At 39.9% G+C, this 24,668-nt stretch overlaps 1 protein-coding gene across 1 annotated transcript in view; it reads left to right on the top strand.

Moving 5' to 3' along the window:
* The first annotated feature begins 1,500 nt into the window (after positions 1 to 1,500).
* The window catches only part of Abca12 (ATP binding cassette subfamily A member 12), a 180,673-nt gene continuing 157,505 nt past the window's right edge, over positions 1,501 to 24,668 (top strand). The window contains exons 1-2 of the mRNA XM_005361416.2: positions 1,501 to 1,569; positions 16,153 to 16,246. Coding sequence (XP_005361473.1) covers positions 1,501 to 1,569; positions 16,153 to 16,246 — 163 coding nt within the window. The remainder of the gene's footprint in view (positions 1,570 to 16,152; positions 16,247 to 24,668) is intronic.

Raw genomic sequence — 24,668 nt, forward strand, 5'->3', positions numbered from 1 at the left:
TAATCTTGTCTGGAAGAAAAAGCCCTAGGGCCAGCATTCCAGATATCCAGGACTGCCTGCTTGGTGGACTGGGTCTGGAGAGATTTCACAGCAAGGTGAGCCTAAGCTGAGGTAATGAGCATGCTCTATCAAGGCTCCAGTCTGCCTCAGGCTGGCTCTCATCAAGCTCCCACAGTCAGCATGGAGACCAGGCAACTGAACCAGGATTTACTTCTGGTTTGAAGGAAGAACTCAAACAATTCTTTAACTGATTTCACAAGGAGAGTCTCAATCAATCAGGTCAAGGAGTAAGAATCATATATGAATTTGATTGGCTTAAATGGTCTTTTTTATCCTGTAGTGATATCCTGTAATGATAATATGTTAATCACCGAGATATACAACCATTCGTGCCCTCATAGAATTTTTAATCTAATTGAAATATTCAAAATAACAATATAGCCAAGATATAAATCATTGGAGAGAAATAGTAACAAAGAATTGTGATGAACTATAAAGAGGAATAGATACATCTGATGAGATCATTTAAAAGGTGTTTATGGAAGATGTCACTGTAGAGACAATTCTGAGATCATTCCAGGCAGAGAGGATAGCAGAAATACTCTGGGTCACTTTGTGTCCCCTTTAACTGTGACTACCCAAGCAAAGGGACCCACACTGTGTCATTTTTGTTACTTTTAGCTGACCACCAATTTTTATTTTCAAATTTTTTGGCATTATGCTTAACTCTGTGATAGGAACCGGACTCAGCCAGCAATAGTCCCAGACTCCAAGCCAAAGCATTAAATTTTAGGCTAAAGTGTGGAGGTTTTGTAATCTATCATCTAATGATGGGCTGAGATTACTGCTTTGCATCTGAGCGCTGCTTTGAGTAACTTAAAACATCTCAGCAACACTTCAAATACTCCAGGAGTCACTCACTGGGTTCTGGAACCTGTAAAATCCTTAGTGCCCTGTCCCTACCACAGCAAGCACTGTGTATACAGAAGAAGCAAGGGGATGTAGGACAAGTCCTACTGGCCCATCCAGGGTCCCGCCTAATTCCTATGACACGCCTCGTGCAGGTGACATGTTCTCTGAGGTGTGGATAGCCGGCTAATTTCTGGAGAGTAGGAGGTGTGGGCTCACCTTTTGTTTGTTTTACAGTGGGGCATTATCTGAATGATACTCATTCTCTCTGTGGTGTGGACTTCGCACAGGAGGCAGCAACTGGCTATTATTTTACAGTAAGCACCAGCCACTGAGAGGCACACAGAGCTGGTGCCTCGTTTCTGAAGACAGTTTTGCTTGGGAAGAGCTTCTTGGTTAAGGATTTACTGACAGAAAAAGCAAACTCACTGAGAAGAGACGAGCTGTGGGTCTCCTGCCCCAGGCCCTGAGAAGCTATGCCTTGAAAAGGCTCCCAACCCATTGGCACAGAGCAAGTTGGACGGGACACCACTTCTTCTCTTGAGGCTCGAAGGAAGAGACAGGGATTTTCTTGTTCAGCGTGTCTGAAGGATGGCTTCCCAGTTTCATCAGCTTCGGATCCTGGTGTGGAAAAACTGGCTAGGTGTCAAAAGACAGCCGGTGAGGATTCGTTTATTTTATTTTGTTGTTGTTGTTTTGTCTAAAGTGGGAGTGTGGGGGACACAGAGCAATACTCTAGGCAGTGCTAATATGTGATGTCAATGAGAGGTAGACAGAGGAGAGCTTAAAGGCATTTTTTCAAAGCAGAAGCAAGATACTTAGAATGCTTGCCTCTGTCTGTCTTTCAGCTAATGGGGCGAGTCTTAACATGCCCCCAAAGCAGCCCTTTGATTTGAATGAATTAAAGGAGTAAATCAGGACAATTCTAGGGCAAAGCAAAGGCTGTACCTTGTTACTGGATGGACTGAAACTGGCATGGAATTCTGAATTGAAGCCAACGTGCTTTCAGAATTTTTCTTAATGCCATTAGAAATGGGGTGGGAATTTCCACTGGGACGAATGAACTCTCCATTTGAGTGCATTGGAGATGGGAAGAGATGCGGCAGAAAGTGAAAAATGACGGGAACTTGGTTGAAAAGTAGGGTAGTAAGTTGAAGGCTGGTAGTATGGCAAAACTTCCAAAGGAATTCAAGTATATAAAACTCATTTACTTGCATGCGTGCGTGTGTATGTGTCATATATATATATATACATACATATATATATATATACACATATATATATTCTTTTAAGAATATCACTGAGTCACTTTGTTGTTCTTTTCACATCTTTTTAGAGCTCTTACATTCATACTTTTTAAATTACAAAGTCAGCTACTGAGAACTTCATCAGATAGGATATGGAAGTTGACAGGAGGGACACGTTTCTGTGAATTACGTATTTGAAAAGATGTGTGAGAACTAGGGGAATACCAAACTACACTGAATCCATTTCACTTTAGAGCAGCCCCTCTGACCTCAGTTGTGTAATGCAGACATACAAATAAAATGCATCATAAACCCCAATAGTTTGTCCGGGCGCTTTATCTCACGGTATACTGGCTTGCTCAGCCAGAATCCCAGCATCCTAATGTATGCATTAAAAGAAGGAATTAGTTAGATGCTTACATACTTTAGTGAATTTGATAGGCAGGGTTTTAAATCATAAATTTAAATCATATGATTGCATGAGTGTGATAGACATAAAATGATAAAGTTGTTAACTTTTTGTTTGTTAACTGTAAAAACAGCACAAAAAAAATTCCCATACTTTCCACGTGGGTGATTTTGGGTGTCATTCAGCCGGGTAGCACAGTCCTGGGCATGAAGGTGTCTCAAGCATGAGCTGGGACTCCTCCCGTGATGACACAGCATCTAACACCCAAGCACTGGTTTTCTCACATACAAAATGAGCACAATGTCTGCCAGACAAATCCTAGAGTTTGGAAAGATACCAGTGTGGACATAGATACCCAATTGCTTTCTAATGAATCTAAACTACGGAGGGAGGTGAACAATTTGGACATCTTGTTTTATTCAAATTAATGATGAAAGGAAATCCATGGGAACAGTGAATGGAAAGAAGAATTTACATAAGGTATGGAGCTAATGAGAATTCAGTCATTAGAAACAAAAGCCAAAAAGGAAGTGGAAGCTGGTGCACTGTTGATAACACATTTCCTTGCAGATTCTAAAAATTTAATCATTTACCTCCAGTTCCCCAAGACACACACCAAGATTTCCAGTGAATATTCTTTTCCTTAATCAATCTTTTAAAATGCAAGTATCTTTATCTGTGTATTAATTCTGAATATGGCATTCCAAGACTGGACTTTTATACTTAAGAAAATTCAAATTGATGCATGTGCTACTGCCCTTCTGCACGTCAAAGAAAATTCTAGCATTGTTACCCTGTCAACCTTCTTTAATTCTTAAAAGAAGCTTCATCACAAAGCGAGATTGTGGGAAGGAGAGCTTTTAAAGGAAGATAACGGAGTGTATGAATGCAGAAACATAGGCAGAAGAAGGAAAGGACAGACGTACAACATATCTAGACACACAGAGCACTGTTGTGGAACACGAAAAATGCCACCAGGGTTACAGACAACTATATGGTTTGAGAAAGAGCATGAGGATAGGATATAATCTAAATATTCAGTTGGGGTATAATTCTGGGGGTCAGCCTCTCTCTTAAAACCATACTTGAAATAAATTTTATTCTTACTTAGAAAGCCAAAGATGAGAATTTTAAAATATTCAGGGTTATGTAACTGACAATTTTGCAGAGTTCCAGAGAGTTCAAGGGACTTATTCAAGGTCATAACATGAATTCAAGGATCAAGATCAGATTTCCCCAGTGAGGACTTTGCTCTCTGTATTGCCATTTCGCTGTTTCTTCTTTGCTTACTTACCTTATTTTCTCTGATCTTTGCTCAGAGTTCAGTCCACCAAAGAAGAGGTTATATCTATGGTGCAGGGCATAGCTATTGCTATCTATTTAAAAGAATTTTGGGAATATAATTCTCAGTTATTTTGGGAAAATGTATTCTACAGGAAAAGAAAAATGTATTAGGTGGCACTAGAAACGCTAGGGAGCAAAGAGGATCGATTAGATGCGGTTGTTACTTTGCTGAGTTTGCAATTAGAACATAATGGGGACCTGAAGATGAATTCCAGAAGGATGCACAGCAGCAGGGACACTTGTCACTCACTCAGTGACAGGAAGCAGGCATGGGACAGTGGAGAGCTGCGTGCTAACAGACGGTTAAACAGGGTAAGATCCGTCCTAAATAGGGCCTTCAGGTCTTGTCAGGAGTGGATTCTAATTTCAAACTTCCAGCCTGAAGAGGAAAAATTAACACCAGTTGATTGCTTTCTGCTTCAAGTGCTTAACGAGGGAATCCTACCCCAGTTCAGTTCCTGACAGTGTGACTCCTATGGGCATTCCCACATTTGCCATGAGGGCATTTGAATCAACTTTACCCTTCCTCCCTCAACTCTACTCTTTCTGTCCATCTTTCTCTTCAGAGTGACTAGAGGAAGAGAGGGGAAACCCTAAGAAGGTTGGTCTGTGGATTAAATTTTTTTTATTTTAAAACCAGTCGGAATGAAGTGGTCCTCCCGGTTCAAGTCTACATCAGTTTAATATAAGGCAGGACCTGTGTGAGCCAAGGCTCCAGTCCTTTCACCACATGGAGCTGGGGCACTGATGAGCTTCCTTCCTTTTAACTGCTCAGAAATGTTCTTTTCTTTTCCTTTCCTTTCCTTTCCTTCCCTTTTTTTTAACCAAAAAACCTACCTCTACATGTTTAATGGTGGATCTTTTCGATAAACATAAAAATATAAGAGTATTACACTAATAGTCTAATTTAAAGTTATTATAGCATCATTTTCAATATATTACTACCATGCATCAATTATAATTATCATTATAGTATTACCATATAGAGTTATCATTTTCATTTTTTTAATTAATTAATTTAAAATTTCCACCTTTTCCCATCCTCCGATTTCCCTCCCCCTCCCCTGTGCCCCTTCCCCTCGCTCTATAGTCCTAAGAGCAGTCAGGGTGCCCTGCCCTGTGGGAAGTCCAAGCCACCCCATCCATCTTAGGATATTTCTTTTTCTTTTAATCATTCATTTTTTATGTCATCATCACTCAGAGTTGGTTCTTTTCTGCCTATTTCCAATCCTTTTTGCACCTACCTCCTATGAATATATGCTATGAAACTCTTTTTTTTAATTTTTTTTATTTTTTATTAAAAATTTCCACCTCCTCCCCTCCTCCCATTACACTCCCCCTCCCCCCACCCCCTCTCACTCACTCTCCAGTCCAAAGTGCAGTCAGGGTTCTCTGCCCTGTGGGAAGTCCACGGTCCTCCACCCTCCATCCAGGTCTAGAAAGGTGAGCATCCAAACAGACTAGGCTCCCACAAAGCCAGTACGTGCAGTAGAATCAAAACCCAGTGCCATTGTCCTTGGCTTCTCAGTCAGCCCTCATTGTCAGCCACATTCAGAGAGTTCGGTCTGATCACATGCTCATTCAGTCCCAATCCAGCTGGCCTTGGTGAGCTCCCATTAGATCAGCCCCATCATCTCAGTGGGTGGACACACCCCTCGTTGTCCTGAATTTCTTGCCCATGTTCTCCTTCCTTCTGCTCTTCATCTGGGCCTTGGGAGCTCAGTCCAGTGCTCCAATGTGGGTCTCTGTCTCTATCTCCATCCATCGCCAAATGAAGGTTCTATGGTGATATGCAAGATATTCATCAGTGTGGCTATAGGATAGGATCATTTCAGGTTCCCTATCCTCATCTGCCCAAGGAACTAACTGGGGACATCTCCTTGGACACCTGGGAACCCCTCTAGAGTCAAGTCTCTTGCCAACCCTAAAATGGCCCCCTTAATTAAGATAGCTACTTTCCTGCATCCATATTCACCCTTCCTCCATCTCAATTATCCCATTCCCCCAAGCTTTCCCCAACCCCCCTTTCTCCCTCTCTCTCTCCATCTCCCCTTCCCCCCAAAGCACTCCAACCCCCCTGCTCCCAACTTTTGCCCGACAATCTTGTCTGCTTCCAATATCCAGGAGGACAACTATATGTGTTTCTTTGGGTTCACCTTCTTATTTAGTTTCTCTAGGATCACGAACTATAGGCTCAATGCCCTTTGTTTATGGCTAGAATCCACTTATGAGTGAGTACATACCATATTCCTTTTTTTTGGGTCTGGGTTATCTCACTCAGTAAAGTGTTTTCTATTTCCATCCATTTGCATGCAAAATTCAAGATGTCATTGTTTGTTTTCTTTTCCCCTGAATAGAACCCTAAAGGGTATATGTGCTACTGTGGAACCTGATACACAGCAGACATGCATGTTTAAAATTTGCCAATAAATATAAAGCAAATGAGATCTCAAGTTGTTTTAGGAATTGGGGCAGTAGAAGTTTGCTTAATGTCCAACAAATGCGTTGCTTCACACTATAACATATATGTAAGAAAACACCATCATGAAACCCATGACCTTGTATGCTAGCTTTAAATATTAATTAAAAAACCGTTCATTACCAACCCAACAAATGTTCTATCTACATCACAGAACATTTACCAATTTCTGAAAGGCATTGTACTCTGTAAGTATAGAATCCAGAAAAATGACTTATTGCTAGTTTTTAGCTAAGTTATTTATATGAATGGCAGCCTTGACTATCAGAAAGCCCAGCTCACTAAGGAGTTCATGGCAGCTTTAATGCCTTATTTTGGAAACAGAACTAAAGATTTTACCAGATTTAAGATAGTGAGCTCTTATTTTGAATGAAAATCTTGGAATCCTTTTCTGTTTCTAGTAACAGTCATTCCTGTCTTACAAGGAAATGCAAAATGAAGGGGATAGGGAAGAAAGAGGCAATGTATTTTATGTTATGGAAGGTTGGACAACTTTTATTTTCAAGTTTGTAATAAAAAGTTATGATTCTAGATTATAGGAAGACCTTTAAATGACTTTCAATGCTCTCTGGCTTTGAAATAATAAAAACTCTTTTATTAGTCTGAAGGATGAACTAATAAAAATATAATATTCAGATCAAAGCGAGCCAGAGTTCTGTTCTGTAGTGTTTAATCTCTACAGCTTAGTGGCTAATTGCACTGATGCTGAAGCCAGATCCTAGGTTCAAGCATCAGCTCTCTGGCTTGGTGGCTTACAGAAAGACATAGTCTTCCTATGTTTTTCTGTCTGCAAGAGGAAATGAGCTTGCTATGCTAAGTGAGATACACAAGCTAGCTATGAAATAGCATGCACGTGTTCTAGGCAGCCAATCCATAGTAGCTGTCATACTTCAGGATTCTATAAGAAATTTTGACACTAATTATAAAAAGACAACCTAACTACAATATTTTATTCTGGGAAAGATATACTTTTTAAATTACTAATTTATTTGTCTAGATGTGTTTGTGTACATGTGTGAGCGCGCGCGCGTGTGTGTGTGCATGTGTGTGCACGTGTGCGTGTGTGTGCACGTGTGTGCGTGTGTGCGTGTGTGTGCATGTGTGCATGTGTGTGTACATGTGTGAGTGCGTGTGTGCGCGTGTGTGCACGTGTGTGCACGTGTGCGTGTGCACAGAGATACATGCATACTGGTTAGAGGACAACTCACAAGGGTCAGTTCGTTCCTTCTGTCATGTGGGGTCCAGGGATCAGACTCAGGCTGTCAAGCATGGTGACTAAGCCATCTTGAAAGTTCAGGGAAGTGTATTTTGAAATAAAGTTTAGTAGAGAATTGTTGAAGATTCCCTGAGAGCAAAGAGGTCTCTTCTCTCTTCAGATATTTGGAGAATTCTCCAATGCAGACAGGCCAAACTAAACTAAGTGAATGGCGAGCAAAGGAAGGAAGGATTTAACATTATTATAAGCAAAAATTAAGGACAAAATGTGTTGTCCAATAATGTAGTCTCACAGGGCAGTGGTCTTGCTGTCATTAGAAGCATTCAGATTGAGGCTGAACAACCACAAATCAGGATGTTCTCTCTAACTCTCTTTTTGAAAATTCATTTATTTATTTTACATTTGAGTCACAGTTTCTCCTCCTCCTTCTCCTCCCAGTCCCTTCCCCCACCTCCCTCTGTTTCCACCCAAAATCACTTCTTCTCTGTTTCTGTTTAGGAAAGGACAGGTCTCCCATGAGCATCAAAAGAACATGGAGTATCAAACTGCACTAAGACTAAACACCTCCCCATGTATTAAGGCTGGGCAAGGCAACCCTATGAGAAGTAGGGTCCTAAAAGCTTGTTAGAGAGTTGGAGACAGCCCCTGTTCCAACTGCTTGGGGTCCCACAGGAGGACCAAGCTACACAACTGGAACATACATGCAGAGGCCCTAGATCAGTCCCACGCAGGCTCCCTGGTTGTCAGTTCTGTCTCTCTGAGCCCCTGTGAGCTCAGGTTATTTGATTCTGTGAGTTTTCTTGTGGTATCCCTGACATCTCTGGTTCCTACAATTCTCTCCTTCTTCTGCAGGATTCCCGAGCTATGCCTACAGTTGCCATAGGTCTGCATCTGTTTCCATCAGTTTCTGGATGACTCTCTCTGATGACAATTGGGCTAGGTACCCAATTATAGCACAACCCATTGGCAGGACAGACTGTAGGCCAAAGGTTATGTTGGTTGCCCACTCCCCCTGCTTGAAGTCTTGACTGGTCACAGGAGATGGCCAGTTCAGGCTCTGAGTCATTTTGTGTGTTCCTGGAATAGTCTTCCCTTTTCCCACCTGTTAACATAACCCAATGGTTCCCTCTGCTTGAAAGATTTTTTTCCCCGCTCTATCCTTTCTTCTGATTGTCCCCTTTTCCATCTCTGAGGTTTTTCAATTATCTTTCCTTTAATTGTGTTACCTCCACACACCTTCCTTCCTACACCAAGGCCTTGTTCATTGAATTCACTTGATATTTGCTTTTTTTGAAGTGTCCTCTCCTCAAAAGACTGAAAATTTTCATTTGTTTATCCTCATGACATGGCATGCAGTAGGCGCTCAACAAATTTTGTCATACTAACGAACACACAAAGTTTTTGTAAATCGTTATTGCTTTGGATGTTCTAGTTTAAGAGTCCTTAAGAGTCTCCAAGACTGTGGTAAAGTAGAAAAGACTGCCATGCTAGTCATTCTGGTTTTATTTAGGCAAAATTTCCCTAACTAAACTCAGTACTGATACTGAAGTATGTTATAATGTAACATACTTCAAATCCCTGTGGTACAAGAGACACCAACATCCTGAAGGGCAAGGCAATAGTGTGACTGTGTGAAATACACAAAGAGTAAAGAAGGAGAAGATAGTACAACGATAATGAGACAGGGATCATATGCTCTACTTTAAGGAATTTGAACCTCATTAGCAACAATCTATGTGCAATGAATACAACCCTACCGCGCGAGTCTAATTTAGTTCATCTACCCCTAGTCAGTCTCCGCTCTAGGGCAAATGTCTCTAAGTGAAAAAGTCATTTTCTCAAGTTTTAAAATCGGTATTAAAAGTTAATCTTTTTTTTAAACTTACATATTAGTAAAATAATTAGAAGATAGTAACAATGTCAAACACAAATAGAATCAGATGGATATAAGGAATTAGAATGAACAATTCTGACAAGGTAGCAGAATCCAGAATATTGAGACCATAAGCTTCTTCTTATTTTTTTCTTCTTCCAGAAAACCAGTCTTTGAAATTTCTCGAAGATTTGTAAAAATAGCTCTTACAGATGTAAACGAGACTGGTAATTTATTCTAGTTGCTAGAAGCTGCAGATCAACTCTTAATGGAAATTATGGGCTGAGTTTACATTTGATTGATGTCTTTTTATGTGTGATGACTTTGCTGAGTGTAGTTAATGGAAATGAGGCCTAGTAGTGCCCTCAATTCCCCCAACTTGAAGGTGAATATGATCAAATTACATCAAGATATATGTGTGTGAAATGTCGTAATGAAATCCTTTGTTTTGTGCACCAACTAAAAACTAATTAAAAACAACACACACAAAAACAACACATCACGGGGCTAGATGCTATTCAGTGGTAGAATACTTGCTTAGCATGCGATTAGCCATGAAAAATGAAACACATGTATCTTCCTTCACATTAGCAGTTTTATATAAACAACACTCAACACCCCCACTCAATACCTTACTCAGCACCCCATTTAACATCCTCACCTCCCTCCCATTCTCTTATCCTCCCTCCATCCTGTTCACTTTCTCCCCACTTCATAGGAATGGTTGAACTACTGATCATTGCTAGCCCATGAATAGACTTTTCATGTTGCACTCAAATTTATCTCAAAGCTTAAAAGTATCCTCCAAGTTTAACAACTTTTTGCCTGGGAAGACAGGATTTCTGCCTGTGAAGTGTCTTTCTTTGTTATCTCTTTCACTATTGCTTCATCTTTATGCTTCTGCTTTCAAATTGGATCTGGAGTTTTTGAAGAAGAGATATAGAGATCTTTAAAATAATTTCTAGATGGTCATTTTGAAATCATGTCAAATTAAAAGAAAAGTCCCTGGGACCTACAACTGTTTGAGGCTAGCATGGGTTTATACATACAGATGTAAAACACCATCTGATTCCTAGGTACTTTGTTCTTATTTCCATATAGTCCTACCTTCTTTCTTTCTCTATATAATGTAAATGCCGTCAGATTCCTAGGCTTATTTCAAGCTTTGGCAGTTGTTTGAACTGCATCCTTTAGAACAAAGGGTCCTGTCCAGCTAGCTGCATGAAGTTTTCACAGTTTACATTTCCTTCAGCCTGAAGCTGTGTCTCAGTCTGTCCTTGCCACCCGTCACCCTTATTCTCTGAACCTCAGCATGAGTTGTTCTTTTGGCATTGGTCATTTCCTCAGTTTTACAGCAGTTGATTATCTTGGGCAAGAAACTCAAGGATGCTGTTCTCTCTTCTGCCATTGCCTTTTATTGGTAGTGTACTATGCCAACTTCCCCCCTTGTGGGAAATGCACACATGCATTCCATTTCTTCTAAGCCTTCTATTGATTTGTTGTTTGCTTGCTCATGTTTATTTAAATCAGTGACCCCTAGGTATTTTGTTACCACACTGAATTTTAATGTTTAAATTTGGCTTATAGGATCAAATTTGAAGCTTGTATTCTCACGGGCTGGTACTTGTGTCCTGTGTCTGCTCTCATTATTTGACAGTTTCTGAATAGCATGACTATTACATTTCTTCCATCTACCTATATCTATCTATTTAGTGATTTCTTGATTACTTGATGAATAGATCTCTCTTTATCTTTTTCACATGTATTTTCTATGTCCATGCCTGGAAATAGTGGTAGTTTACTAGCAATGATCACTGATAGTTTCGAATGTCAACTGGAAGAAGCTAAGATTTCTTGAAAAAGCTTTTGTTTCTAGAACTGAGAGGATGATATAACAATGGGGCATGGAGAACTTTGGAATCATAAAGTAGAAAAGCAGGAAATAAGTGATACATATTTATACCTATCATTTGTTATTTTGAGAATTTTTTGTTTGACTTGCTATGTAGACCAGACTGGCTTTAAAGTCACAGATATCTACCTGCCTCTCTAGTGCTGGCGTTAATGGATATGCCATCATGACTTTTTTAAAAAAATATTTATTTATTTATTTATTTATTTATTTATTTATTTATTTATTTATTATGTATACAATATTCTGTCTGTGTGTATGGACAGAAGAGAGCACCAGACCCCATTACAGATGGTTGTGAGCCATCATGTGGTTGCTGGGAATTGAACTCAGGACCATCATGACTTTTTAAGATACGTTTTGGAAGTGAAGAGTGTCTTAACTTGATTCTCTGCTGCTATATTAAACCACTCAGACCAAAATCAACTTTGGTGAGGAAAGGGTTCATTTCAGCTTATAAGTTACAGTTCAAAATTAAGTGAAACCATGGCAAAAACTTAAGGCAGAAGACTGAAGCAGAAACCATGGAGGAGTGGTTCTTACTGACTTGCTCTCAGGACCACCTGTCTAGGAGTGGTGCTGCCCACAGTAGGGTGGGTCCTCCTTCATCAGTTTGCCACCAAGGAAGTGTCCCCACAGACATGTGCACAGGCTTTCTGATGGAAGCAGCCCCATTCAGTTGAGATTCCCTCTTTTCGGGTGTGTCAAGTTGACAAGTAGAATTAGCCACCCTAAGTTTATGCTCATGCTAATAATTCTGATCCACCACTACTGAATTTATTCTAGGTCATTTCTTTTTCATGCTTAAAATTCCCCTGCTCAATAGTGAGAATTTGGATTCCCCCTGATGGGGAAAATTTTGTTAGTTTCGCCATATGAAACCAGTCACTTGCCACTGCCTCTTCTGTCCCTGAACTGTGCTCTTCAGTCCACTGGAGTTCTGTTGTCCCACCCTGCCCTATCTCAGCACTTGGGTCCCCATTAACCATTTGTCTCACTTGACCATTGTGACTTCTTTAGTTCTAGTGTGGAAGGACTTTATCCAAGGAGTTATAAAACTGAATTGTTGAGGAATGCATGGAGGAAGATGTAACAGAATAGAGTATTTCAGATAGAAAACAAATTGTGAATGATTTAAGGAACAAAAATACTATCTCCTGCCAAGGAATTAGTAACCTAGTGTGCACATGCCTTTAGATGTCAAGACTCAGGGTGATGAAGTACAAATGACTTACAGAGACAGACTGAGACAATTAAAACACCAACAGAATACACAACCTTCAGGAATGGCTTTCCACAGAGTGCTAAGTAGTACCTGTGACTACGCATAAAATCGATACATTCGCCTTTAGCCAAACAAACAAAAGTCACAGCTCACTGGTTCAGTGTTTAGATTTGACACCATCTTTGCTCTCTGATTGCTTATGATAATACTCAAAATAGACTGAAAGCAACCCCACTGTTATAAAAAATTAAACTTTATTTCCTGCTTTTGTGATTAATTTGTCATCTTTAACATCCCCAAGACCACAGTCCAGAAGGCTTGGTAGTTATCCCATTGAGATGCAGTATACAACAATGTCCTCAAACCTTCTGGGAGCTAAAATCCTAGGAAAAGCCTGGGATAATAGATTTGCTTATAAGTTTTGCAATAGTTTTTTGCTTTAACACAGCCTAAACTGATTTAAATATATATCCCTGACTTAAACCATATTTTTGTCTGAGTTTAAAATAGCTCTAAAATTAATTTCAAATTTTACCAAAACATCCTTGTAAAAAAAATCATCCAATTAGATCAATCAAAAAGAGAACTTTAAGAAATGTTTAGAGCAAGTCCCTCATTTGGAAGTGAATGTCTGGAATAGTTTATCTCAGTTGCTGATTCTCATGAGGTTACTGGAAAGAACAAACAGATGCTTCGAAAAGCAACTAATGGATTCCACACCTCCTATTCCAAAAGAATATTCTCTTTAAATCTTTTTTTTTAAAAAAAAAACTCAATTCCCTATAGTCCATATTTCAAATGAGTCACATAAAGTATAAAGGTATTTTGTATCCAGAATGTTTGAAAACCAGACTCCAATTTGTCTGCTATTCAAGGACTAGGTAAAAATAACAACACAGTTTATAATTCTGTGGCACTGATACCTTTTTCCAGTCTGCTTTCTGCAATGATTCAATCCTTAAAACAGTGCAATAATTATACTAAATTTTTCTGTCCTGTGTATTTTGAGGTTCACATCCATGCTCACAACCAGTTTACCCACTGAGTGTATGATTTGGCCAAGTTCTGCTAGCGTTTGGTAAAGAGAAGACACGAGCTATATCAGATTAAGAGTCCTTAGCATCTTTGATGTTCTTCTTGTGTTTGGCAGTCTGCTGTAGTCCGTGGCTCTTCTAACAGTGATGCTTTACAATTCACAAAACAAAAAGAAATTGAATAAATAGGATCATAAACAAGGCCAACTGTATCAAAATTGTTATTAAAGTGTCAAAAGAGAATTTGTTATATGGTAACGTGTATTTTTTTAAATAACAGCATTAAATAAAAGGTCTAGTGGCAACTCCATAGAAGCACCTTTTCAACACGCTAATCAGTAGGAATAGTATTTGGGGCTGCTCCAACAATCCTAATGTGGTTTTTAAACACCCATGAGTTCCGATGCTGTTAAAACCATAGACCGAATGGCGTCTAGGTCCCTCATCTACATGCATTATTATTGGAAATTTTAATTACAAGTGACAGAAAATAAAAATGTAATGTTTCCACACATTTAAACTCTAAAATGCCCCTGGAATTCTATCCATCAGATGCTCTCAAGGAAACTTTCCAGCAAAAATGTTATAAGACCCAATAGACACCTCTGTGCCCCTAACTCCTGTCTGCGCAGGGTATAGTCTGTGGACCATCAATGCCACCTACCTGGGAGCCTTCGACATGCAGGCCCTCAGGACGCCTTTCACATCTACCAAGCCCACATGGGAATGTTTGCGAGATCCCCAGGCAAGGCAGTGTGCTCATCACTGTCTGAGAGCTGTCGCTTTACAGTAAGCTGTTCCACCTGTCCGGGTGCATCTCAGCTCCCATCAAACCAAACGTCAGCTGTCTCGGAGCTAAAAGGATGTCTGCAATCTTAAAAAACAAAACCAAAACTCACCCTTATACCCAAAGTCTACCTACCTACCTACCTACCAGTGGGGAGAATCATGCTCTTAGATTTTCAGCAGAGATTTTGGTGCAGCTGCCAGTTGGGAGTTACTGAAGGATTGATAATCGGGGATCAATAACCGATTGGTTTTGGATTGGTTTTGCAACACTGAAGAGCCTTAGGGAGAAAATCTAAGATTTGCTTTGAGAAGTGGTGAGAAACCCTGACAGTGTAACCAGGCCAAAAGAGGGGTCCACGTTTAATTGAATTGAACACAAGCAAAGTTTGTGCTCTGTGCTGACTTGAGCAGCACAGCTATTTGAACAGTACAGTGTACGGTTTTTGTGAATACGTCATTCTCACTGCTGAGGAGCCAGTATTACAGGCCTGAAAAGTGAGCTAATGTTTTTCCCGGTCCTAAGGATTGAACCCAGGGCCTTAAACAAATTAGACAAGGCCTCTTTTTATTTTGAGACAGTCTCACTGAATTGCCCAGGATCAAGGTAAAATCACTCAGAGGCACAGGCAGCATTTGAACATGTCTTCTTTTTGCCTTGGCCTTCTGAGCAGCTCGAATACAGACCTGTGCCGCCCGGCTCAACTGTGACTTCAGAAATCTTTACTATTACTATTATTGTTATTATTATCTTTATTTGTGTATGGGTATGTTTATGATGTGCGTGGGAAAGTGCATATATCACAGCGTGTGTGTGGCGGTCAGAGGGCAGCCGTGTGGAAGCAAGTCTCCCTTTGCTGCTTTCTATGTGTTCTGGAACTCAGTTACTAGCCTCACATGGCAAGGATTTTTACCCACTGGGGTGGTCTATCTCCCTGTGTGTCTGAATTGGGAAAGAAATCAGCTGTCTCTGTGCCCGAGAGAGAAACTCTCCCATCGAAGTTTCAGGGCAGCACACATTCCTTGGGAGCCTATTTTATACCAGGTATGAAAATTAAAGAATGAATACAACACTGTCTTCCCAATAAACGAGCTGTTGGTTCTTTTTGGGAACCAGGCAACCTTAACAATAACTTAGGCTCTACAATGGAAGCACACAGTACTTTACTCTGGCGTGGCAAAGAGCTACAGTTCACTCTCTGACTCAACCATTCATTCTCTTGGCTCATTCATTCACTACTTCATTCAACAGTATTTATTGGGCCGTTACTCAGGGTTACATGCTAGTCTTTGTAGCAGAGTCTAAAATGCTGACATTGGAAATCGTAAGATGTGTCCAAGTTGAAATTATGCTATATTTCATATGCCCTACTTGGGACACTGAGCCTTATCCAACAGACAAACAGAAAATACTAAAATATTTTTTATTTATTGTTTTGCTATTGCTGATGTTATTTGAGGTTTAAAATAATCACTCTTGGGACAGTCAGGATTGGTAACCAGAGAGGGAAGCTCGAGTGAACACATGAAGACTAGAACTGTAAAAAACATTCTTATTAAGTTGCCTAAATTTATTCATTATTTTCCTGTTGATAATACATATAGTAACATATCTAGCCTGTATTGGAATGTTGTGGTATTCAGTAGGTTTTTTGTTTGATATATAGGTATATAATTTGCTGTCAGTACTGTAACATTTTTCTGTTGTTGCTTTGCAGCTTTGGACACTTGTCTTGATCTTATGGCCAGTCATCATTTTCATTATTCTGGCTATTACCCGGACCAAATTTCCACCAACAGCAAAACCAACTTGTAAGTAAATAGCTGTTTCCTTAATGTTCATATTCTACTTAAAATTTATTTTAGTGGCATGTCAATGCTCAGTTCTAAACTCTATTTTTTTAATGGCATTTCTTCTTTGCAGTAGCTGCATTAAACATTTGTGTGGGTTTCCCTCCAAGTTCTTCAAATCAAAGAGTGGACTCTGGGGAGAAAAGAACACAAGAGGTTGGGTGCAAAAAGTGGTCCAGATAGGAGGATAAAGGAAATACTTGGGGGCAGCAACAGAGGGTGATAAAAACACATTACATACATGCTTAAAATTCTCAAGCAACAAAAATGTTGAACCTGAGCCAGATGTAGTGATTCATGTTTATAACCCAGCACTTGGAAGACTGAGAGAGGAGAATTTTGAGTTAGATATCAGCCCAGACTTCACAGCAATACATTAACTTAAAGAAGAAAAAACAACCCTGCAATTTTGTATCTACACAGTTATTTAGAAAAAATATGAGACACGGAGAGACAGCATGAGCTGTCTTACCATGGGGCAACACAGAGCAGGCACCATAGGCTCCATTATTCTTCACTCCTTTAATAGAAAACACAGACTCATATTTGATCAACTGAACAAACAAAATTCTAGGCTGTAAACACCTACAGACACCTCTTCTGTCCTTCTGGTGAGAACTGAGCAGCGCAAATGAGTCAATGCATTTTGTTTGAAAGAAGGTTGTTTCCCAATTAGGGCTGTTTCTCTTCAGTGAAGTCACTGCTCAGTTATAAAGTGAACACACTGCCTAACTCATTCCACTATCTTTGTTTGGACCTGACACAGAGATGCAGGAAGAACTCAGGAAGTCCTTAGCATCAGAGGGGGAGTTTTGAACCTCAATTATCTGGCTTTGTTGCTTCTAGTGGATTTCTCTTGGTGTTTATTTCTTTTGGGGATTAGTTTTTTCAGTTTGGGAGGAAAAGACTAGACAGATGTTTCAAAGTAGTTACTTACTCAAAAGATCCTTATAAAATAACTTTACTGAACCATCTTCAAATAATTACAATAGCTGGGGGTGTACCAGAATACAAAGTTGAATTAATTTTGGATGAGTAACAGCAATAGGCTACTAACTTTAGAATAAGCACAGTCATTTTTAGTCATCTGGTCAGGAGATGTAGGAGGAGAACCCTGTGGAATCTGTTTCGAACATGCACACTAGGATAGTTCAGAAAATACCAATTCTGTTATGTAAAGCATTTAAACCTCTGCTGCTAGAATAAGCAATTCCTTACATCATAATAGCACCCTTTTTTTCTGAAGGATTTTCCCAAAGCCCTTTATAAAAAGTTGTCAATGAGAACTAATTAAGTTGTTTAAAAGAGCATGATTTCATTTTCTGCACTGTGTGCATTAGCTATTTGTAGCAGATTGGTGGCATATTTACTGAAGTTTATGGGTCCTTTACATCTTCAGTATATAAGATTTAAGAAGGAAAACATGAACTCTAGCAATAATACAACCAGCATGGACTGACAATTGAGTAGAGAACTTTAAGATGCAGTGGGCTGGATACTGATAGTGACAGTTCATTAGCTCCTTTCAATACATTTTCCCTATTGTCTTGTTTTAAAAGTTTTTTTTTCCAGATACCTAAAATTCTCTTGTGAAATTTTCAGGAGAGAAATTTAAAATTTGGGATTGAATGGTCTTAAACCAGTAGGAGTTAGAAATTAATGGAGGAAACCATGCAGAGATCTCAGCCTTCCAATGAGCTAGTGAAAAACAGAAGTATGAGCACTGCCTCCAGGCCTGATCTGGAGGGTTCTCAGAGAAACATAGAACCAGAGAGGAGGAGAGAATCACTGTATCGTATAACTGTTAGCACCCTGTAATAATAACGAGATATAAAGTGAACTTGTCTGGACTTGGAGAGTCCAAATACTGAACGTGTGTTTGCTAGCCTCTTAGACCACTCGAGCCTTGTCATAAAAGAAAAAAGAAAAATAGCTGATTGGTTTGTTATTACACATGAGACTTGCAGTGCCCAGAGAGATTGCGATTTGACAAAATTGAATCATGTGGACACAAGAAGAAGGTAAAGGAAACCAGTAATCTTTGCTTGCTGTTTATTTTTGAGATTTTGAGCCTATGTGAAGCCTCTTAAACAATTAACCATCTCTGGATCTGAATAAATAAGAATCAAAGAAAATGATGCTCAGGATTTTAACTCATAACTAATAGAAAAAAGAATGCCCAATTATAGTATTGAAAGTGTTGATCTGGAGACTAATGTAGAATGGGTTGCCCATCCCGCACTCACTCTCACTCTGATAGTAAGAAGTGTAACTCTTCGATGGAAGTTTGGATTTAGGTGTTTTTATGTTGTTGTTTTGGTTGTACTTGCTTTGGGTCTCACATTTATTTATAGTATGGAAAGATCAATTAGAAAAGAAGATAATAATAAATAGTTATTGATCTCATACTCCTTGGCAGGCACCCAAGGAGGCGATGACTCCATTATCCATTTAGTAAGTGAGAAAACTGATTCACACAAGAGCCGAGAAGCTGAACTAAGATTGAAATGATGAGCTGGGGAGCCAGACTGAGGCAGCCTGGCTTTAGACTCTGGTATTAAGCTACAAAAACTCATGATTCTTACGTCTCCTAACTAGTGCTTGGTTTTCAGATCACATCACTTACATCAGTAAAAGAGGACTAAGCACCCAGGGTTAAAAATGTAAGCTCTTCTGTCACGAAATCGGGAAACATGAAGAAAGGCTCTGAGGTGTGTACTAGGAGTCTTTCTTCATATTAGTATTCAGTGTAGCATGCTCTGACTCACGCTGCATCACTGTGACTTTAGTATCACAGAAAATCAGATCCTGATTTAAAGAGGCAAAACCCTTTCTGGGCTACACTACTGGTTGGGCAATGGAATAATAAAGATGAGGCGTTAGACTACACCCTTTGATGAAACTTGGTCATGATGAGAACGGCATTTGTAATCCCACGGCCACATTCTGCTCTCAGTATAGCTTGGCAGGCCCGTAGGATTCTGTAAACCACTCGGAAGAATATAATAAGTAACTCAAAAGACTCCCTCTGTAGCATTTTTGAAGCCTTGGCACTAAAGAAGTTTGGCTTTGGGGTGAGTGAGGAAGCCAGTATAGACTGTGATGCTGTGGCAGCCTGGGCGGGCTTATTCTTGCTACCCTCTGCCTTCTTTCAACCTTTCATGTTACAACAAACAGCTCTTGCATATTGCAAATCTCAGGAAGAGGAAACCGCCCAAGCCTGGTAGGCAGGCCCTCATGCCTCTCCTTCGTTCCAGCAGAAAGCGGCTATGGCGCCAACTTTGGAGTCAGTCCATCCTCTTGCAATCTCCACATGCAGGAACTTGTCAAGAGATGAACTTCAAAGTGCAGACTCCATGCTACGGAGCAAAGTGAAACAAACAGAGCAAACCTCTCCAGCACACACTCAGATAAAGTTCAGCTATAAATACCACAGAGTTTTCTTCTTTTATTATACACATATTCAGAAGGTCCAGAGCATGCTGGCCGCTGCGGGACTATTAATAAGACTAGTAAGTTATTGTCGGACTGAGACAAGCAGATGCCAGAGAATGTAGTCCTGAAAAACAAGACATTGTATTTTCTTGTGTATGATTTTAATAACTATTTTCATGTGGTTGAAAATATTACTAATAGTATAATGAAAGGTATATTATATAAATATTATCACATACTGAATTAAAAGACAAATGTGTTAAAAGCTATCATTTCCTAATACACCTGCTTTCTTACTGAGTAGCAAATGCATCGACCTCACACGTCAGAACTGAAATGAGCTGGTAGCAGACTAGGGTCAGCTGAATTACATCAGCCTGTGCTATCATAGGGTTACACTGAATTCTGTCTGTCCAGATATAACTTCATAGACTGGATGAATGCAAGCTCAGGTAGCATTTCCAGCCTGTATTTTGACCACCAAGCATAGCTTTTGTATGCAGGGACCCAGGAAAATGACACCAGGGCTATTTACTAGATAACACTATGCAGAAGACAGATGCTGGGGCCTGTGCTCATATTATCTCAGTCAATACATCGCCTCTTTGAGATATTTTGAAATTTAAAAAAGAAAAGAAAAGAAAATGAAACTCCACAAATGTTAAGAACTCACTAGGGCTCACAAGTACAGGCCTGGAATTTTACCCAGTTTCCCCACTACAAATCTGTGCATTTATTTAGTTTGTTGATACCAACTATTGAGATCCCGAGGCTTGGCTCTGTCTTTGCTTTCTTCTGCCCATCATCTATCAGCATTGCTCTAGATTGAAAAGTGACCTCAGTTGGTTTTTCTACCTATCAGCAGCTTGAGGAAACAATGTTTTGAGGAAGACTGAAATTATTGAACAATGGCAGGTCTACGGGATCCATGCAAGTTGGTTTAGCTGTGACGCCCGGGTTGTTAAGCAGAAGCTCTTGAGTCATCATCTCTTGTGGGTGAGAGTTGAGAAAGGCAGGAAGATGAGGCATTTTTTCCTGCTGATTTTGCCTGGGATGTTGTCATCCCAGGTAGGGAAGGTAAGGTCTTGTGCACTGGATTTTCAGGTAATTTTGTTCTCTGGCACTAGCATGAGTCAGTGGAAGTATTGAGAGACCCAGGGCTCGTCATTTTCCCAACTCTTTTAATTGGCTTGAAATTTATGGGTTGGTCTTGGCCATGATGGTGAACTCTTTCTCTGTTAGTGGGTCTAGGGAAAATTAGAAGGAAAGGTGAAATTCTTGCTCACTCGGTGGTTTGTGGGGTCCATACAGACTGCTGTACCTGGGATGAAAGGGGTTGCTCTGGGCAGCTCAGGGCTCAGTATTATTCATCACTTGCTGGGCATTGCCCCATCCAATTTCTCCATTCTCATCCGTTCCTGCACCAGCAGCCAGTCTCTCAGTTTAGAAACATTTGAGTCATCTTGGACTTCTCTCTTTTATCACCTCCCAGAACCTGTAGCTCTCACGTCAGAATCTGTCTTATGAAATGTGCCCTGGAGTCACCTGCACGGTTCTACCCTTCCTGTTTCACTCTGTCATACAAGTCCAGTCGTCTCATGCCTGGATTGATTCTGTAGCTGAGAGGGGTGGGGTCATGCCCTACTTCTCTCTTTTCCCACATATCATGAAATCCTCTGGGTTCAAGACCTTTATAGTCAGAATTGTCTCAACTTGACCTTTCTGTTCTGAGGTAGGGTACCCATGCTTGAAGAAAAAGCATCCGAATGCCCTTCTCATTCCATGTTCTTTCTTATTTGGTTGTTTCTTCCACATCCTCAAAGCCTATTAGAACATAGATGCACATATTAGCCCCTAACAATTACTTAAATTATAACCACTTTCACTACGCCTGTCATTGATGCATTGACTGATGGTTGTATTTGCATGACTGATGACAACCTTAACTCACTTATCAGACAGGAAGTACGTTGGCAGCAGCGACCACCTTTTAACCTCAGAGTCATATCAGATACAGCTCAGCTTTTAGCATAAGGAACAAATAGAGACTCAGCAAGTCAAGAGATGATACAATTTAGATTGTTCTGGAAAACTGGATAGCAAACTCACCCCCAGATGCTGGTAAAAACACTCTGTAAATGAGTCGTGAGTGAGCAGCAAACAGCTGCCCTGGCTTTGAAGTTTTACTTGTCAGATATGGGTGAATATCTGTGCTATCAAAAAAGAGAGCATACATAGAAGGGATGGGCAGGAAGAAAGGGGGAAAGGATGTAATTATATCTTAATTTAAAAAGTTAAAAAGAGAGAAAAGAATAAAAAAATTAAAATGCCAAAATGTCTATAGTGCTTACACTGAAAATAAAAATTAGAGTCTCATTACTCATTCCAAACTAGGTCTGTCTGGAAATTTCTATTACAGATATTTTAAAAATTTAAATCCATGGGAGTCATTGATACTTTTATGTAGGAAAGTTAATAGTCTGTACATTGCTTAAGAAATTTAAAAAAATTCTGGGATTGTTTCTGAATTTTGTACCCAGTCCTTCATTTTTAAATCACATTAATGAATGCTTTGAAAGCTTTGCTGACACTTTCTATGACGACATGAAGATGAACTGTGTAAGACACATAGAAACAAGGTGGAGCTTACGTTGGACCCTGTTCCCCTTGACATTCTTCTCAGAGCTGTTTGAAGTAAGCAAGCGGAGGCTACTGTGAGCATAGCTCTGCCCCCACTCCTACCCAGCAGGCTGTGGGGCCGGCTCTCAGTTGCCCACTTCCTTAGCTCCAGCCTTGACTCTCTTGCAGCATAGACGGTCACACCCTAATGCCAGACAGAGTGATGAAAAGGTTTCTCAACTCATGTTTTCTTGAGCTAGGTACACAAAGTTACATCAGATAACCAGAAATGCCTTCACCGTACAAGAAAACTTGGTTTATCAAGTAGAGAATGAGGAGAGTGGGTAGCTGTGTTATTTTACTCTCTATCCTTCCTGTATTGCCCCCACTTTGAGAGCTTTGTCTGACAATCTTCTCAAAGGGCTGCACTGGAGTTTGATATGGAAGTTACCCATGTCTTGTCTTTTTCACACTTTATTCTTGCTCTCCCTTCAAAATAAGCATAGAACCTCCCCTCCTGCTACTCTAACACAGGGACACAAATATCCACATCTATGGGCAAGAGTAACTGAATAATTGTTTTAAATGCTCTTATAAGAATAGTAACACCACCTTCTGAGCCCACCAATCTTAGTTTCTTTCTTCAATATCTGTTCAAAACCACGATCCAGAGTGAAGAATATCATTCCAGTTCTCCTTCACTTACTGGAGAGCAGACAGCTCAGACTGGTTCATGGATGAGGGACCAAAGACACGGTTGGCTGACTACCTCTTCCCAAGTGACTGTTCATTAAAACTCCCTCCCCAGCAACACTCAGGGAACCTGGCCTACCAAACTTCAGTCACCCATGATGCTTTTGCTGTTTAAGTTTTTCATTGTTTCTGATTAGGTCACATCATGTCCTTTGTCTTTGATGAATGAACCAGTGTATTTTTAGAGTGAAGTAGCCCATGTGGAAGAAATGCCAGAATATTATTCTCTTTCTTTCTGGTCAATTGGAATTCCATTGTGGATTAATATAAGAATGCCCTATAACATTTTCACATTTTAAAATATGAGACTTACACTTGCTCTAGCTCTATCCTCATATATTTATAATCAGAATAAAATTTCTATCGTTGTGAGAGGCAATTAGAGGTTGAAATCACAGATTCAGTTGAGATCGCCAGTTTAAACCCATCTTGGGCAGCACTATCGGATGCTCGGGGCTGCAGTTTCCACATTTGTGTACAGGTGCTGTATAATGACATATACTTTATGCAGTGACTGTGTAAATTAACCAAGTTCATAATTCCTAAATACTTATGTGCCTGCTCTCAAGGTATAACAGATTCAATTATAGATATTATTTTTTTTAAAATTGTACATAGAAACCATAGCTTCAGTTATTGACCGCCATTAAAATGTTCTAGTGTCTAGTCATTATCGAGAGATGGGGAGGACTTGATTGAAATTTCCCAGCACATATTTTTGCTGTTATCACATATTTAAAGGGCACCGAGAATAGCCAGGGGCACTCACAACATCATCTCTAGAGGAACATACTAAGTACTTCAGACATGCTAAGGCAGCCACGTTCATCCCATGGTAGTCCAGGTAGGTCCAGAAACAAAGGCAGCAAGTGAGATGAAATTGGTGACATTGCCTAGGACCTGGACTGGGGCAGCAAGGCAGAAACAACTCAAATTCAAGGAGTTGGAAAAAAGCTTAGGATTCAAGATCAATTCTATTTTAATTCAATTATTTTAGAAATTAATGCAAAATCTCAACAATGGACAAAGTATCAGAATTTAAGGTAAAACCAGAATGCCATTACTGATTTCTCTTTTGCTGAAGACTCTGCTGTGGCCCCCATAGGACCAAGCTTAAAATACCCAAAAAGCCTTTGCTTTGTAGCTATGTCTTAGAAGACATCTTGAGGGACCGTAGGAGTTTGTGAGCTAGCAATGAGCATCTCTACATACCTTACAGATACCAGCTGTCATGGGTGGGGCCACAGGGTAGGAATTTGAAGTCTATTGTCTAAGGAGGGTGCTTATTAAAGGTGTAGGTGATGGAACTCAAAGTGTTCTTCTTTGTTTGGAAGGGGGTGGGAAGTCAGTAGAATTTTTTTAACTTAATTTATTTTATTTTACACCATTTGAATACTTTTCTGCTCAAGCTCCTTGATTAATCGAATATATTTGTATTGTAAAATACAAAAGTCCTCATTATTCTAAAAAGCACTGCAAACATTTCACTGTGCAGTTTCTGACAAAGCACACAGCACACACACTCTCACAATGCACACACTCTCACAATGCACACACACTCTCACAATGCACACAC

This window comes from Microtus ochrogaster, linkage group LG4, assembly GCF_000317375.1.
Source record: "Microtus ochrogaster isolate Prairie Vole_2 linkage group LG4, MicOch1.0, whole genome shotgun sequence".
In the NCBI taxonomy this organism is placed as follows: Eukaryota; Metazoa; Chordata; class Mammalia; order Rodentia; family Cricetidae; genus Microtus; species Microtus ochrogaster.